Raw genomic sequence first — 13,628 nt, 5'->3', positions numbered from 1 at the left:
CATGTCAAGTTGCAAGGCCTCTCATTGGTACTGTGCTATTTTTCTCTTTCCTCTTCCTGGGACTCCTGTGGCTGGAGAAATGGCATTTCTTGAGTGCTTGAAAGCAGAAACTTGGAAGTTTGTTGTGAGGGAAGGAATTTGGGTGGGAACAAGGAGGTGCATGATCACAACATTTTCAGCTTGCTCATCATCGCAGACAGAAGGATTAAGGTTAGTTGGAAATTGAGAAGTGGCATATGCAGGAAGATGTTGTCATTCTCACATTTTCAGCGATTCCAAAGAAAAGCAGAGGAAAATGAGTTTGAGGTACCAGAACTAAGCTATAGGATAACAAAGGATCAGGACCCAACAGGATGTCAACCAAAATACAATACTTAGCTCAAACCCAGGCCACCGAAACAGCAATACCCAGTCTCTCAGGACGTTCCTAACAGGCATCTTCAGAAGTGGACTCCCAAACTTCAGGGTCGAACAGGATACCAGCCAAAGCACCAGACCTGGCTTTGCCCAGCACCTCCCAACACACAGGAATCAATGCCCCCAGGACCTCCAGTGCACTGCAACACCCACATCAAGACAGGCTTGCAGCTCTGCCACTACATCCAGGGCAGTGCACCACCCCCATTTATACTGAAAAGAAAAAAGGATGATTACACCAGCTCCAACAGGAGAGACCTCATCAATAAAGAGAAGAATCTTCAAGACACTCAACAATTGGGCGCCCTGGGAGGGAGGGGGGACGGTTACCTCCCTTGAACCCCTGAAACTGGACCAGGATTAGTCACAGGACCGTTCTCACCCGGATGAAGAGAGGAAGCAAAAAGAAAGGGGGGAAAAAACCCTAACGAAAGAACACCCAGCCTGGTCTAACAATATCAACCACTGCCCAGCACTGTCCGCCATCACAGGAAGGATACTGAGAATTGTCTTTCTCTTCAACAGACTAGCCAAGGATTAACCAAACCCATCTCAGAATGTGCCACCACTCATATCCTCCCATTCTAATAGCTCTGGGAAAAAAAAGACTGAGAGAAAAAAACTCCAATCTCAAGGAAGAGTCAGAAGGAACCCATAGAATTCCTACAATGCAGAAAGAGGCCATTCTTCCCATTAAGTCTGCACCGACCCACTGAAAGAGCATCTAGGCCCACTCCCCCACCCTATCCCCATAACCCCACTTAACATGGACACTAAGGGGCAATTTAGCATGGCTAATCCACCTAACCTGCACATGTTTGGACTGTGGGAGGAAACCGGAGCAGCCGTGTTAGACGTTTTAGTTGCTGTGGTATGAAGAGTCAAAAGTTCTGTTCCTTTTTCACCAACACACATTTATTTCATTCCAACAGACTCTGCACAAAACTCTAACTACACATCACCAGACACAGAGGCCACCTGAAGCCCCTTTACATATCAGTGTCAATTACTGGATACTTAACATAAATGAGACAACTAATTGCAATGTCTCTTTACCCATTGCTTAACAAGCCGGAGGAAATCCACGCAGACACAGAGAGAATGTGCAAACTCCACACAGTCACCCAAGGCTGGAATTGAACCCGGGTCCCTGGCACTGTGAAGTAGCAGTACTAACCACTGTAGCATCACGTCGTCCTTCTTCCCCAGGATACATAAGCTGCTTAGGCCATTGAAGGAGAAAGACATGGAATTCTAAATTCAAAATAACAATGAATCAAATTTAAAACCCGATATGGTTAGCTCTAACTGGAGGGCTATCCTCAGTATAAATGAGGATTTAGCTAACCCTATCATCCAGCTCCACACCCACTATCAATCCATCACCCCATCCTTGGCTCCACTCACCTTCATTATAAATGAGATAAGGGGTGTCAAAAAGGCACTTCCCTCCCATAACCACAAGGATTATAACACATATTGACAAAAAGGAGTTAAATCGTGCACAGACCATATTTTACATAATCGACTCAATATGATTTTTGCTGGAATAGGATAACAGACGACATTCGCCCTCGTGCTCACACCTCACGTGCCCTTTCAAGGGAAAAGACAACAATAAATAATCAACAGCACAATAACAAGGGAGTAATGTCCAGGATTATAGAAGACTTGCAAAATAATAACACCATCTATGTTGCTTGAGAAGGCGGACGCCATGACAGGATCAGGATCAACGAACACTCCTCAGGATCTCTCAAGGATTCCAATGAATGAAGCATCTTCATTTCCATCATGCCACTGCACTGGCACCCACAAGTGGCCAATGGGGGGGGGGGATGACTCCCCACTCAGCCACCTCCAATCCCTCACAGTGAACATCGAGGATAGGATAAGATTGGGCTAATGGTTGGGGGCTGAATCGATCCCAGGCCTTGAAGATCGGATACTCTGTGCCCATTGAAACTAAAGCACTCAGCCCCCAACTAAAGATTACGAAAGCATGGCAGCCGAACTCCAAATCCAATTTATAGCTCGCCTCCCACTTCTTGCTAGGGACCGGGCTCATGGATACACCTTGCCCAGTTCCTACCTCCCTCCCAAACCTATCAGGATAAATGACGCATCATAAAGCAGGATCTCAATATCTTCACGGTGGACCCTTACCCGGAAAAATGCTCTTCCAAATGCACTGACTCTCTAATGCACCTCCACCATTCTCTCAAGGATACCTCGCAAATGTTCAGAGTGAGCTCTAAAGACCTGTACCACAGAGCCGAGATCTTCATCCAGAATAACATTCTCAATGGTGGCCATCATCTGGATGAATGACGTACTGCCGAGGCGAGAGTATGTTCACCAGCAACAATGCCACTGCAAGCCAGGCCCCACTCCAACCGCCATGGTGAAACAAGGATTTTCTACAATTTATCTTGGCTCCCCTTCACAATCAAGATCCTCTTGGGCCACAGCACAAGGCATATATTCCAAGAAAAGACAAATATGAAATGGGCACCAGGATAAAATAAAGGATTACAAGATGCGCAGAGCCACAGTTATTGACTGCGCTCACATCATGTGACCCCTGGCAAGATTTTTTTATTTCGGTCATCTTTTATCCAACTTCACTTTTGAGTCAGACTTACTTCATGAGAAAACAGCTGGCTGGACCAAATTTCCTGCACCAAACCTGATGGGGCTCCTGCTGTGTGCAGTGCTCGCCAGCAGCACTGCCTAGAAGACAGCAACATAGGAAATGCAGGAACTTGCAGCGAAATCATTAGATGAAGTGGGAGGCAAATTGTGTGTCTTATCCACCTTGATCTGAAAGGGTATGGGTGGGCTGTGAAATGTGAGTCCTGGATCCAAAAATTGGAATGAATAAATTTCATGCTCATAATATTTTGTTCATTTTTTCTGTATTATGGCAAGTAATGCGTAACATTGCAAAGAAGCAACTTGTCTTATGATTAAGCTCTTAACTTACTTTATTATCTTCACAAATGTCTGAATCTGGCAGGTTTCATGCCCATAAGAGTAGAAACTATTATCTCAATTATAGATTCGTGAAAATTGGATACTCTAGAGTGTCACTGAAGTGAATTATTTCATGCATTCCACCCGTAAAGAAAAGCTCTAACTTAACAGTTATCAGATTGTAGTCTGCAATAGGGCCAAAGGTAATATATATACTTTAATATACTGTTTAGTTAAGATATTATTTTCTATCAAAATGCATTGTATGCCTATGTTATATATGTGGGAGCCTGTGTTTCAAATCAAATTTTCAATACACGTGAATGCCGATAAATAAACTGGCACAGCCCCACTCTTGTAACAAATCTGTTCATGCCAATATTGGTGGCTCTTCTGATAAGAAGAATGGCGTAAATCATGGGGATAATGATGCAAAACAATGTGGGCCAGATTTTAACTTGCTCAAAACCCATTTGTTTACACAGTTAAAATTTAACCCATAATGGAGTGTGCTTGATTTAGAAAGAATGGCATTTTTCAGAGTTCTAAAGTTGCAACACATCTCAGTCATTGTGACATTAATGTACTGTTTGCATTTCACTTTCAAATTAACTAGATTATGGCCTTAAAGTTGAATTGTACTACACCTGTTTACAGGCACAAAACTGGGTCAAAGAAGTCCAGTTTGTTGAGCCAATATCCAACACCAATATAGTGTTTCAAACACGTCCAAAATCATATGCTACTAAGAGGCCTAACCTGTTTCAGAACACAAACCAGAAATTAGTTCAGATCTGTTGCCTTCAGGATTTCAGATCTGTTGCCTTCAGGGTTATCAGGACCACTTGCAACCAACTAATGTTCCTTAAAGGACCATTGGAAACCAACAAAAAGGTACTTTAAAAAAAACTTACTTGAATGTGGAGCAAGAAGGAATAGAAGTGTTCCTTCCAGCTCCATATTAAACTGCAGACTATTTCTGACCACTGCTTGTTCCTTTCCTGATTGCCTCTCTCCACCTGACACACCTTAGATCATTATCCATCATTCCCATAGGTCAATCCTTGTTGTACATTCAACATCACCAAGTTGCCTTTGGGGCCACGATTGGGAACTGTAGTAACAAATAAGGATGGGTGATCATTTTGCCATGGTTCTGCACATGTGTTTTTAGACACATGCATTGCATGCTATGTCTCGATTCTGCTCCAATGTGGGTAGGGTACAATAACTAAGTCTCCATGTTCTGCAGTACATAATGATTACATATAAAATGGAAGTATTTTATTTTTAAATTGAAATGTAACATTGCATTATTACTTTACCAAATCAATAATGGCAAGTTATCATTGATGCTGAAGCCTAACAACACCTACAAACTACATTAAAAATGCATACAAAAAGTGTTAAAGATAGTGACTCACATATCATCGTGCACACGATTTCTCCATTCTTCTCTTTTCATCTCCTCTCTGGCCTCTTTCTCCGATATGATTGATGTTGCCACCCGCAAGGTTGGCTCCAAAGGCTTGTAGCGCTGTTGCAATACTTCAGCAGTATCGCGGAAGGGACCCTGACAGGTACAGGATAAGGTAAATGTTTTATTGTCATGTTTTTTGACACATTATTGATGACTGAGGAACCTGCACGTCTGTGTAAGTGCTGCCAGCTTCTCTATTGTAAATTATTTATAAAAGTAATACCTTTTGATATACAGTTACAAAGAACATGAAAGTTGATAACATTTTGTTGATAGATGAGAATTCAAAAGTGTCCAGAGATGGAAAAAGCAGTTTGATTTTGAAACTGTTAATCAATATTATATTGAGTTAAAATGCTTTGCAGAATATTGCACAATAAAAACTTGGAATCAGCCGCTGTTGTTAACCCTTTGCAATTTACATCCTAATTCTGCTAAGTATGTGCCTCACTTTCTCCCCTTAAATATCTCTCATCAATAAACCACAATCATCAAAATTGCCATCAATGCCTCATCATGATGAGCCAGCGGGAAGTATTCATCCGGGGGATAAAATGAGCAATTCAGATGATCTTCCATACCAAAACTCAAAACAGCTTGGTGACTTTCGTAGAATTATAAAGACCATTCAGCCGATGGTATGTTTAATTGTTCTTTCAAAAAGCAATTGTACTTAGTCCCACATGCCAGCTTTTTGTCCTGAACTTTATAAATTCCTTAACTTCGAGTACCTTTAAAACTATTTATGAAATAAACATCCACCAGTTTCCAGCTTCTGATAGCTATCAGCAAAAAACATTCTCAACACACCTCAGAATCTTTAGGCAATGATTTTGAATCTATTGGTTGAATTTAATTCCCTCCCCTGTGGTGAATTTAGTGGGGGAGAGGGTAATTAATCAGGCATGGGCAGTGGCAGGTGAGAACCCTGCCACCTTCCTGCCTCCACCACCGTTAAGTCAGTGGTGGGAAGACCAGTGAATGGCCTTCTTGCCCTGATGCCAACTGAAGACCTATGTGGACTATTAATGCCCACTTAAGGGTCTCATCCTGCCACTGCTGGTATTAACCCATGGATGAATGGGGTGAAGAGGAGATCCAGCGTTCAGGAAGCATGTCAAATAACCTGGGCAAGTTTGTTTGCAGGCTCCAATAACTGATAGGGGAGGTGTTGTGGGGCTGATGTCCCTTGTTCAAAGACAATCAGTCCTTGATTGAAGGACCCAACATCAAGAAGAGGAGTTGGGGGAACTGAGAGCTATTCCCCTTCCCTTACTGCTGACCGACTCCCCCGTGACCCTCACCCTGCAATCACCATTGCGCTATCACTTACCTGTGGTCTAGGCTCCTGTAATGGTTTGACGCCTTGGGTAGATGTTATACTGGCAGTAAACCACTACTTTCCCAGGGCGCCCTTAATCCCAGGGAATGCCTAGTGCTGTCCAATTAAGTACCAGTATTTAAGGTGGTGGGCTTTCCTTAAAAGAGGTGACGTTGGTTTTTGTCAGTTTTCCATTTGGCGGGTGAGACCCGCCACCTCTATTAAATACCCTCTTATTAAATACTTTGTCACTGATCCACTCGCAAGAGGGGACTCTATCAAAACCTAGGACAACTGTCATTATTTTTCCAGCTTCATATGACTGGAATTCCTCATTCCTCATAACATCCTCGGAATAGCTTACGGCACTGTGCTCCAGAACTTGCCGCATCATTAGCCAAGCTCTTCCAGTACGGCTGCAACATTGACATCTACCTGGCAATGTGGAAAATTGCCCAAGTATGTCTTGTACACAAAAAGCAGGACAAATCCAACCCAGCCTATTACTGCCCTATCAGTCTACTCTCAATCATTAGTAAAGTGATGAAAGCCGTCATCAACAGTGCTATCAAGCGGCATTTACTTAACAATAACATGCTCACTGAGAGAGAATGAAACCTTCACCTCTTGATATTCAATGGCATTACCATTGCTGAAACCCCACTATCAACATCCTGGGGGTTACCATTGACCAGAAACTGAACGGACTAGCCATATAAATACTGTGGCTACAAGAGTCGAACAGAAGCTAGGAACCCTGCAGCGAGTAACTCACCTCTTGACTCCCCAAAGCCTGTCCACCACCTACAAGGCACAAATCAGGAGTGTGATGGAATATTCCCAACTTGTCTGGATGAATGCAGCTCCAACAGCATTCACAAAGCTCGACACCATTCAGGTCAAAGCATCCGCTTGATTGGCACCCATTCCACAAACATTCAATCCCTCCACCACTGATGCACATAGGAGCAGTGTGTACCACTAACAAGATGCACATGACCACTGCCATCTAGAATGACAATAGAAGCAGATTCATGGGAACACCACTACCTGCAAGTTCCCCTCCAAGCCACTCACTATCCTGACTTGGAAATATATCGGCGTTCTTCACTGCAGCTGGGTTAAATTCCTGGAACACATTCCCTAATAGTACAGTGGGTTTATCTACATCACAGGGACTGCAGCGGTTTAAGAGGGCAGCTCACCACCACTTTCTCAAGGGAAATTAGAGATGGGCAACAAGTGCTGGCCTAGCCAGCAAAGCCCGTATGCTGAAAAAAATGAATTTAAAAAAATCTTGGCAAACATCCACTGTACCCTTTCCAAGGCTGTTACATCTTTCCTGAAGTGTGGTTCTCAGAATTTTCCACAGTTTGTAGCTGAGGCATAACTAATGATTTATAAAGTTCAAGCACAATCTATTTTCCTTTTAAATTCTACACCTCTATGCCACCTCATCACCTGATTCCATCACCTTTAAGGAGTTAAATACATGAATAGGATGGGAATAGAGGGATATGGACCCAGGAAGTGTGGAAGATTGTAGTTTAGTCGTGCAGCATGGTCGGCACGGGCTTGGAGGGCCGAAGGGCCTGTTCCTGTGCTGTACTTTTCTTTGTTCTTTGTTCTTTTCTTTGATTTGTGACCACCAAGATCTTTCTCTGCTTATTATACCTTTCAAAATCGTGCCAGTTATTGTAGACTGACTCCTCATACATCTCCTTTCCAAATGCATCACTTCACACTTCTCTGCATTGAACTCCAATTGATACACTCTTTTTCACCATCCTCTCTATGTTATCTTTAAACCTATAAATATTTATAACTACATTGTCAATACCACTCCAAACTACTTCCCAGTCTGAAAAACATTCATCCATCATCACAATTTGTTTTCTTTCTGTACCCAAAAAATCACTTTCCCATGAATTCCATGGGCTTCCATCACTTAATAAGCTGCCTTTGTGGCACTTTTCAATTGTCTTCTCAAAGTCCACATATATAACATACTTTATACTGTCTTGATCAACCTTCTCTATGACTTCATTAAATAATTCTATCAGGTTATTTAGATACTGGGCTTGATTTAATAAAACAAAAATCAGAGTCCGTTCTGGGGTGCAGGAAGAGATTGGGGCGTTATTTTTAAATGGCGGCTCTGGTCTCTCGACCAACCAATGCGATCCCAGACCTCTCCAATGCCCAACCCACTTGACTCAGGACCACTGTATCCCACCTCACAGGGGCAGGGCACCCCTGGGCCTGATCCCCGGTGTGGGAAAAATGGCAGCCTGGCACATTGGCACTGCCAGCCGGGAACCCTGACAGTGCCCCTGGCAGCCTGGCAATGCCAAGAGGTCCAGGTGGCACCAGCAGTGCCAGAGTACCACCTGCCCAGATGCTGCCCAGCCGAGGACCTCCAATTGCCTGGGAGGCCCCCCTCCCCCGCCGTTTGTGGGGACCAGTGCTGAATGACGCCTGGCTGACATCTCCTCGGCGAGGCCAGTAGATGCTGGGTGTCCGTTCGATCCAGCTGCAGCACAGTTAAGTGAATTTCTAAACTCACTTAACTATGTGGGTCTGGACCCTGCCCAATGTGGGCGGGATCTGGATTGCGATGCCTCAAGATCTAACCAGATCACATGAGGCGTTATAACCATCAGGAATACCGGCAGAGGCCTCTCTGGCCCTCTGTTTGCCTTCCATGCTAGCTCTCCTTGATTAACTCATGCTTTGCCAAATGAAAGTTTAATTTGCCCGGGATAATGGCTTCCAATAATTCCCTCACCATTGATGTTAGGCTGACTGGCCTTAATTTCCTGATGTATCTCTCTTCCCTTTTCAGAATAGTGGTATAACATTAGCTAGCCTCCAGTTCTCCAGCACTACTTCTGTATCCAATGATGGTTGGAAGTTTGTGACGAATGACTGCTATTTCTGATGTTGTTTCCTTCAGCAAACTAGGATGCATTTAAACTGGACCAGGTGACTCACCAACTTTCAATAAAACAAATCTTTTTAGTACATCTTGCTACCTATTACTCTCCCGCCCATAAATTTGCTCTCCTCTTTTAATGTAACCTTCACATCATCTGAAGAAGTGTAATGCAGACTCGAAAATTGAACTCTGTTTTTTCTACCCACAGATACTACCAGGCCTGATGAGTCTTTCCTGCGTTTTTGCATCTTTTCAAATTTCCAGGTTCCGAAAAATTTTGCTTTTATTTTACTTCACATCACCCACTTTCTTTGTGAAGATAGATACAACTACTCACGTAATGCTTTATCCATGCCCTTTACCTCTTACATGAAGATTTCTTTTTGGGTCCTTAAAGGTCTAATGGTTCCCCTGGACATAATCACAGAATCATTATGCAGAAGGAGGCCATCCGACTCATCGGGCGGGATTCTCTCAGCCCGAGACCAGGCCGGAAAATCCCTGCGACCGGCACGAATCGCGCCACGTTGCCCTGATGCCGGCACACGGGGTTGGCGCGGCGCCTGCTGGGGACAGCTCCATGCGGCCGGCCAGCTGATTCTCGGTGAAAACGACAAGTCCCTCCGGCGCCATCCACACCTCCTTTCAGCCGGTGGGAACTCGGCATGGAAGGGTTGGGGGGCTGCCTGTGGTTGGGGGGGGGGGGGGAAAGAGAGAGATCCGACCCCGAGGGGGTGGCAGCGGCTCCGATGTGGCCTGGCCCGCGATCGGGGCCCACTGATCGGCGGGCCGGCCCCCGTATCCCTGTGCCATGTTTCGCAGGGCCGGCGCATTGAAGGAAGGCACTGCACATGCACACTTTGGCGCCGGCGCCATTGCGCATGTGTGCTTTGGAGCCGGTGCAACTGCGCATGCACGGATCCCCGGTGCCCAGTTCGCACCAGGATCAGAAGCTGGAGCGGCGTGAACCACTCCAGTGCCGTGCTAGCCCCTTTTGCGGGCCAGAATTAGTCGTCGGGTCGGCCCGTTTACTCTGCCGCAGGATGAGAGAATGCCGCCCATCATGTCTGCACCGGCTCTCTGAATGAGCATTATCTCTTATTGCCATTCTCCTGCCTTTACTCTGTAAACCTGTACATTGTTTTTATTCAAATAATCACGTAATCCCCTCCTGAATGCCTTGATGGAATCTGCCCGCACCACATTTCCCAGAAGTGCATTCCAGGCCCAAACCACTCACTATGTGAAAAGGCTTTTCTTACATCACATTTGCTTCTTTTGCAAAATCACTTTAAATCTGTGCCCTCTCATTCTCGATCCTTTTACAAGCAGGAAGTTTTACCCTTTCTACACTGTCCAGCCCCCTCATGATTTTGTACACCTCTATCAAATCTTCTCTTAGGCTTCTCTCAGAGGAGAACAGTCCCAACTTCTCAAGCTATCTTCATACCTGAAGTTTTTTTATACAGGACCAATTTTTCTACACCTTTTCTGAGCTCCCTCCAATGCGTTCACATTTTTCTCCTAAAGTGTGGTGCTAAGAACTGTGCACAGTACTCCAGCTAAGGTCTAACTCATGTCTTGCATAAGTTCAACATAACCTCCTTGCTCTTGTACTCTATGCTCCTATTAATAAAGCCTGGGATACTGTATAACACATAAATGGCTGTTGATAAAATATTTAAGGATTTAATTTAATATTATCTGCTAATTTTTTCTCATGACCTCTCTTTGCCTCCCATCTTATTTTTTTTTAAATTTCCTCTCGTACTTCCAATCATCTTTGTGATTATGAAACAGATCTTACTTCTGGCATTTGTCAAAGCCTCCTTTTTCTGTTTTATTTTAACTTTTATCTCTTTTGTCATCCAAACTTCGACTGATATAGATCTTTCAATCTTCTATTCACAATATTTTGCTGGGAAGAGAATCTCCCACTTTTCTGTACCATCATATGTTTTCAATGAAATATATCATGGCTGAGGCCATAGGTTTGAACATATACAAAGCTGAGGCCATAGGTTTGAACGTACTACAAAGCTAAGGAACCCGCAGTTAAACATTTGATTTCCAAGCTTACAAATGCAACAAGTATAAATGTTTTACTTTGTAGATTTGAATTGCTGAAGTGAACTTGACTAGCTGTGATATAAATCAATATATCAAACACATTTACACATTGATAACAAGCTTTTGTTGGTTACAAACTAGAATAAAGATGTGTGTCATGTTAACTTAGAGTCTGCCTCCCTACTCCAACAATAGGGATCCCCAGATATAGCAAATAATCTGACTGAATCCCTGGACTGTAGACCATAAGACCATAAGACATAGGAGTGGAAGTAAGGCCATTCGGCCCATCGAGTCCACTCCACCATTCAATCATGGTTGATTTCAACTCCATTTACCCGCTCTCTCCCCATAGCCCTTAATTCCTCGAGAAATCAAGAATTTATCAATTTCTGTCTTAAAGACACTCAATGTCCCGGCCTCCACCGCCCTCTGTGGCAATGAATTCCACAGACCTACCACTCTCTGGCTGAAGAAATTTCTCCTCATCTCTGTTCTAAAGTGACTCCCTTTTATTCTAAGGCTGTGCCCCCGCGTCCTAGTCTCCCCTGCTAATGGAAACAACTTCCCTACGTCCATCCTATCCAAGCCATTCATTATCTTGTACGTTTCTATTAGATCTCCCCTCAACCTCCTAAACTCCAATGAATATAATCCCACGATCCTCAGACGTTCATCGTATGTTAGGCCTACCATTCCTGGGATCATCCGTGTGAATCTCCGCTGGACCCGCTCCAGTGCCAGTATGTCCTTCCTGAGGTATGGGGCCCAAAATTGCTCACAGTATTCTAAATGGGGCCTAACTAGTGCTTTATAAAGCCTCAGAAGTACATCCCTGCTTTTATATTCCAAGCCTCTTGAGATAAATGACAACATTACATTTGCTTTCTTAATTACGGACTCAACCTGCAAGTTTACCTTTAGAGAATCCTGGACTAGGACTCCCAAGTCCCTTTGCACTTTAGCATTATGAATTTTGTCACCGTTTAGAAAATAGTCCATGCCTCTATTCTTTTTTCCAAAGTGCAAGACCTCGCACTTGCCCACGTTGAATTTCATCAGCCACTTCTTGGACCATTCTCCTAAACTGTCTAAATCATTCTGCAGCCTCCCCACCTCCTCAATACTACCTGCCCCTCCACCTATCTTTGTATCATCGGCAAACTTGGCCAGAATGCCCCCAGTCCCGTCATCTAGATCGTTAATATATAAAGAGAACAGCTGTGGCCCCAACACTGAACCCTGCGGGACACCACTTGTCACCGGTTGCCATTCCGAAAAAGAACCTTTTATCCCAACTCTCTGCCTTCTGTCTGACAGCCAATCGTCAATCCATGTTAGTACCTTGCCTCGAATACCATGGGCCCTTATTTTACTCAGCAGTCTCCCGTGAGGCACCTTGTCAAAGGCCTTTTGGAAGTCAAGATAGATAACATCCATTGGACTGTACTTGCCATGCCAGACGGGAAGAGACAACAAAGAACCTGGACTTCACCCGCTCAGGTCGGAAATGTTGGAGAGTCCCAGCCCACTAGTCCTAGCAACCCAGTGACATTTACACCAAGCTGTCTCACTGTAAATATCAGGTAGTTAGCCATCTCCCTTATATGGGAAAGGCATCACTGGGAAAAAAACTGAAGAAGCAAATCCGGAGTGAGTAGAGATGCTTTCCTGGGGCGGAATTCTCCGACCCCCTGCAGGGTCGGGGTATCGCCCGGGCCAGCGTAAATCCCGCCCTCGCCGTGGCCGGAATTCTCTGCCATCCGGGAATCGCCAGGGGCGAGAATCACGCCCCGCCAGTTGGCGGGCCCCCCGCGCCGATCGGCGGGCCCCCCACGGCGATTCTCCGGCCCACGATGGGCCGAAGTCCCGCTGCCGTCAGGCCTCTCCCGCAGACGTGGTTTAAACCACCTCTGTGCCGGCGGGACCAGGCGGCGCGAGCGGGCCCCAGGGTCCGGGGGGGGGGGGGGGGGGGGGGTGCGGGGCGATCGGACCCCGGGGAATGCCCTCATGGTGGCCTGGCCCACCAATCGGCGGGAGGGCCTGTGCAGTGGGGGCACTCTTTTTCTTCCGCCGCCGCCACGGCCTCCACCATGGCAGAGGCGGAAGAAAATCCCTCCACCGCGCATGCGCCGGTGGTGACGTCAGTGGCCACTGATGCTCCGTCGCATGGGCGGACTCATGCCGACCGGCGAAGGCCTTTCGGCCAGCCCCGATGCCGGGCGGCGTGGCGTCAAAGGCCGTGGCAGTCGGTGGAGTGGGAGCCACTCCGGCGCGGGCCTAGCTCCTAAAGGTGCGGAGAATTCCGCACCTTTATGGAGGCCCGACGCCGGAGTGGTTGGCACCACTCGGCTACGCCAGGAACCCCTGCCCCGCCGGGTAGGGGGGAATTTCGCCCCTGGTACTTGTCCTGAACCCTTCACCAC

The 13,628-nt window shown here is 45.6% G+C and overlaps 1 protein-coding gene across 1 annotated transcript in view; it reads right to left on the bottom strand.

The window, feature by feature from the left end:
* spata17 (spermatogenesis associated 17) overlaps nt 1-13,628 on the bottom strand; it is a 429,942-nt gene that overhangs the window by 290,761 nt on the left and 125,553 nt on the right. Inside the window, exon 8 of the mRNA XM_038811880.1 lies at nt 4,818-4,966. Within this exon, the coding sequence (XP_038667808.1) occupies nt 4,818-4,966 (149 nt within the window). The remainder of the gene's footprint in view (nt 1-4,817; nt 4,967-13,628) is intronic.

This window comes from Scyliorhinus canicula, chromosome 1 (genome assembly GCF_902713615.1).
Source record: "Scyliorhinus canicula chromosome 1, sScyCan1.1, whole genome shotgun sequence".
Classification (NCBI taxonomy): domain Eukaryota; kingdom Metazoa; phylum Chordata; class Chondrichthyes; order Carcharhiniformes; family Scyliorhinidae; genus Scyliorhinus; species Scyliorhinus canicula.
The sequence above is the reverse complement of the archived record's forward strand: the minus strand, read 5'-3'. Positions and strand labels throughout refer to the sequence as shown.